Below are 5,078 nucleotides of genomic sequence, written 5' to 3'. Positions count from 1 at the left end.
AAAAAAAAAAAAAAAAAAAGTGATTGGGTTTAAGACACATCCTACACTGATATGAATTCATTAACATGACAAAGAAAACTCTATTCCCAAATGGGATTACATCCACAGGTATGGGAGTTAGTATTCCTACACATATATTGGGTAAGACACAATTCAATCCATAACACCCATCAATCCAAAATCATATGGTCCAGCACAAATGAAGGCAAAGTATGGACATTTCCAGACAAATGAAAACCAAGGTAAACTGTAGTCAGCCAAAGGAAGTTCTTCAGGTTGAAGGGAAATGGAACTAGATAAAAACTCATATCTACAGGATAAAGAGCTCTAGAAATGACACAGATATGGATAAAGTGAAACTACTGTTTTCCCTTATAATTGCTTTAAAATGCATATAGAGTATTTAAATCAGAAATTAAAACATTGTATTGTAGTATTTATAGTATATATAAAGGCTGGATGTTGTTGAATTAATTCTGACTCATGGGGACTCCGTGTGTGTTATAGTAGAACTGTTCCACAGGGTTTCAGGGGTTGATTTTTCAGAAATAGACTGGCATACCTACAACCTTTTGGTTAGCAGATGAGTGTGTTAATCACTTGCATTACCTAGGGATGCCAGAGTCTTCCAGACCACCCTTTTTACTGAATAATACTTCTTGCACAAGGTAAGGAGGTGGGAAAGGACACATAACTGGTGGTGCTAACTTCTGGATAACCTCTTTGGGAAAGTGGCTATCACCTACCTCAGTCATTTCTACCCTCCTTTGCTTAAAATAACTATGAAGAGCTATGTCTCTATAGCATACATTTAAATTCCCTTAAGTCAGAATAATCACAAAATATGTGGTTTCTAGCCTATGAGAAATACTTTCCTTTAAAATAGAATGTTTACATTGCTTTTTTAGATGTGTTAAATGTAATCTAAATATCCTAGGGATTTCATGCTTATCATTAGTCATGAAAAGTGAGTATACAACTTCTTTAAGAGTTAGAAATGTACGTTTCTTTTTCTTTTTGAACTTATTTTTATGTACTGTTTTCTCCCAAATTATTTTGTGTAATATTGTGTCTTTGAAATCATTTTATTGATCATCCTTTCATACTTTGCAACATTCAACAGTTTGTGTACATTTGATTTCATGCCCCGATTACCATCCCCAACCCTAATCCACCCTCCTCCTCTCCCTTCCCTGTGACGTCCCCCTTGCCCTTCTTAACTATGCACTCCTATCTGTCCAGCTTTCCCTCCATGTGCTGCAGACCGTGTGCCAGTCTATTTCTGAAAAATCAAACATTGAAACCCTATGGAACAGTTCTACTGTGACATACATGGCATCTCCATGAGTCAGAATTAATTCAACAACACCCAGCCTTTATATATACTATAAATTCTACATGGTGAATTCTCTGGTGCTCCATGGCCGATTGCTCCAAGGGGTGTGTCTCTGTAGAGTAAGGCTATAAATCTTTACAGAGCAGGTTGTCACATCTTTCTCCCACAGAATGGCTGTTGGGTTGGAACTGCTGATATTTCAGTTAATGGCCAAGTACTCGACCATTGCATGACTAGGGCTCCTCCATATAAATAAAAGGATGGGAAAACGAAGGAGTTTTGTTCTAGCTTTTTATCAATTCTTTAAGCTTCTTCCAAGTTTTAAGCCAAAAATTGCATTATGCATCAAATATTATTTTTTGCAATTTATTAGTTAAGAACTTGATTAGGCCCTTCTGACCTAATCGTCATCTGACCTCTTCATCTAACTTCACAAGAGGGGAGGAAAATCATTAACAGTATCAACAGCCAAAGGCTGATTCCTATGAGGCAGAGGTCAGACACACCACTCCCCTACTTTTCACCAATTCTGACACAAGCCGTCCTTCCCATGGCACTCTGTGCTTCTCTGTTGGATTTGGTCATTTTTTTGCAGCAGATACATAGAACTCACAGACAATATTCACTATTATGGAGTTTGTTAGGGAAGTAACAGGTTACAATTCAGGATCAGGAATGACTCAAGATAAAGTTCCATGCTCAGGACAGCTTTTAAGTGTGCCTCTCCCTGACCCTCTGCCTCTCTGCCCTCAGCTCCTCAGGCCTCTTGGGCCTGCCCAACCTTTGCCCTACTCAGGCAAGTGTTACAATGCTCTTTATCTCCACCAATTAGTGCCCAAAGGCACCTAACTCTGCTGACTCTTTGACTCCATTGGTCAGCAACCCTAGCTTCATTGACAGGTGCCTGGAGGCATCTCACTCTGCCACAAGGTTCCTGCTTGAAGGCACTCAACTCTTTTGTTCCATGAACTGGCACATCCGCTGTAATCACCTTGGTCCATGGGCCAGGAAGCCCACTGTGCCATCTCTTGCCAGTGTCCTGGTTCTACTGCCTCTGCTGCTGCCATTTCTCTGCCACTGCTTCTCACTGTCTCTCACATCTCCAACGTTATAGCTCTCTCTGTGTCTCCTGGGTCTAGAAGGTTCTCAGCACAGGGATCCCAGGTCCAGAGATAGACTCCAGTCCTAGCTCTTATCTCTTTCTTTTTTGTAACTTTGAGTTTTTATTATTTTTTAAATTTTTATTGTGATTTGGGTGAAAGTTTACAGAGCAAATTCATTTTCCTTTCATATGGCAGTTCATATACATTTTGTTTCATGACATTGACTGCAATTGCCCACAATGTAACAGCTGTCTTTTCACTTCCTCCCTGTAGTTACTTCTTCCCTGTGTTCTTCTTTCCTATGTATTCCTGCACCCCTGAGTTATCCCCCTGTCAAACACTGCCCTTTGGTTCTCCCAAGATTGGTGGCTCTAAGGAGTTTATCTACCTGATGTAAATGTTTACCCTATATGCCTGTCTATTGTTTGGCTGAAAGCCACAGGAGTGAGTTCAATTCCAGACCTGAAGGGCCATAGTCTCAGGGGTCTCACCAGGCTCTTTCAGATCAGTAAACCCAATCTTTTTTTTTTTTTTTTTTTTTAATGATTTTGAGTTTTGTTCCACATTGTTCTCCCACTCTACCCAGGATGTCTTGCACTGATCCTTTTCTGAGTGGTTGACAGTGGTAGTTGGGCACCATCTAGTTCTTCTGTAGGTCTACTTTCTTGACAGTAGTGAAGTCCTCTCTTTTTGACTCTGGGATAGCTCATTTTAAGCCTAATGGGATGGCAAAAGTAACCAATCTCCTTGGTAGGGTTCCGTACATCTTATTTGCATGATCTTACCCCCACAAATGTTCCATGCACCTTATTTGCATTACTAGTAAGTGGTCCAATAAGGCCACAAAGACCTTATTTGCATAGTACTACCCAATCATTTGGTGAGAGTTACAAGGCCATTATGAGAAAAGCCATATAAAAGCAATCCACTGCACTGCAGTACTCCTCCAACTTTGTGAAAAGCAAACAATTGAAAATCAAAAGACTTGCAAAAGGAGATGATGTCATTTATTTTCTCACCACCTAAACCACTGTTTCAAAATTCCCCTTTTGCTTGGTGCCCCAGAGGTTTTCATACCTGAGGATAAAGCAGTCCAGTAAGAGTCTGTACCTTTCTTCTGTAAAGTGGAAGAAAGGAAATCTCAGAGTGGAGATGCTCCTGCAGGCATTTTTAGGAATATCAGTTTTAGGAAAGAGTACATTTGGGAGTTGAGTATGTGTAGTGGAAATTGATTCCCCTTTGAGATTACCAATCCTGAGAACCCCCTGGGCCCTTAGCCACTTGTTTGAGGTGGGCTTCCTGGAAGAGGAAGTCTTTGCGGATTGGTTGTGGACTCCGTTTTGAGGCCATGCTTTTCACTGTATCCTTACAACAGTTGGAGCAATGCTGAGCATGCTAGAAGTGGGCAGTGGTTGGCTAATGTTCACCATGCATGTACTAGGCTTCAGCACATTAGTTCAGTTAATTCTCAAGTAAATTCCATGTGGAATTTATTCTCATCAATCCCATTATATGGTCCCTAGGTGGGGCAAATGGTTTGTGCTCAAATGGTAACCTGAATGTTTACCAAATGGTTGGCAGGTCAAACTCACCCAGCAGTACCTGGGAAGAAAAGCCCTGGTGACCTGCTTCTATTACAGCCAAGGAAAACCTATGGATTAGTTCTACTCTGAAACACATGGCGTTGCCATGAGTTAGAATCAACAGCAACTAGCAATTCCATTATAGAAGTGAGAAGCTGAGGATTAGAGGGTTAAGTAACTTGCTGTCAGCCACATGAGTAGTGACTAGTAGAACAGGGACTTGGACTCCAAACAGTCTGTACAATATTAAAACCTACAATGTTAACAACTGCTCAAAGGGAGAAGCAGAAAGAAAGGCCTTAGGGTAGACCTACTACTCTTCTTCCTTTCATTCCAGTCATTGATGGGGGAGAAACGGGATAGCTGGTTGGAGAATTAAATGGGATATTATTGTTGGAAGTGTCTTTTCCATGAGCAATATACATTCGCATGTGATATTGATTGGTTAGTTAACTTGTCTCAGGCCTAGTATTTGCATCCCTAAAATGGAGATGATGATGATGAGGATGAGGGTCATGATGACATTGACGATGACGATGGTGGTGATGATGGTACTGCTGTGTAAAGGAGTGATGGTGTCATGGCCAGTACCGTCCATTGCTGTACCTTTCAAATGCTGTCTTTTCTCCCTTCTGTTGTTTACCCCTAATAAACCAAACACTCTCTTCACAACAACCTTTCAGCTAATTGATATTTAAATACCATACCTTTCTTTTGTTCTTTCTTCTCCAGGATAAATTTCATGAGTTCTTTTGTTAAATTGTGTTTATAATTTTAAGACTCTTTATCCTCCTAGTCACTCCTCTGGCTACATTCTCACCTGGGGATGACTTTTGAAATGTGGCCCCCAGAATTGATCACCATATTCCAGAAGGGATTTAAGCAGGGTGGATGCTATGAGATGGCTTTTTCCCTTGGTCTCTAGATGTCATTTGGATACTTCATAGTCTTTCCTAAGAATCTTCATGGTTTCTTGCAAATTTCAATTAAATCACCATCCACAGATTATGATGCAAGTCTGCTGCAAAGCAGATCCCCACTTCATGTTATAATTTT

General features: G+C 40.5%; 1 protein-coding gene across 1 annotated transcript in view; it reads right to left on the bottom strand.

Moving 5' to 3' along the window:
• The window catches only part of PODXL (podocalyxin like), a 192,473-nt gene extending 187,853 nt beyond the window's left edge, over positions 1 to 4,620 (bottom strand). The window contains exon 1 of the mRNA XM_042782630.1: positions 4,499 to 4,620. Within this exon, the coding sequence (XP_042638564.1) occupies positions 4,499 to 4,620 (122 nt within the window). The remainder of the gene's footprint in view (positions 1 to 4,498) is intronic.
• Between the last annotated feature and the right edge of the window lie 458 nt (positions 4,621 to 5,078).

The sequence above is a fragment of the Orycteropus afer genome, unplaced genomic scaffold (genome assembly GCF_000298275.1).
Source record: "Orycteropus afer afer isolate SDZICR_OR568_19922 unplaced genomic scaffold, OryAfe1.0 scaffold00397, whole genome shotgun sequence".
NCBI lineage: Eukaryota > Metazoa > Chordata > Mammalia > Tubulidentata > Orycteropodidae > Orycteropus > Orycteropus afer.
The sequence above is the reverse complement of the archived record's forward strand: the minus strand, read 5'-3'. Positions and strand labels throughout refer to the sequence as shown.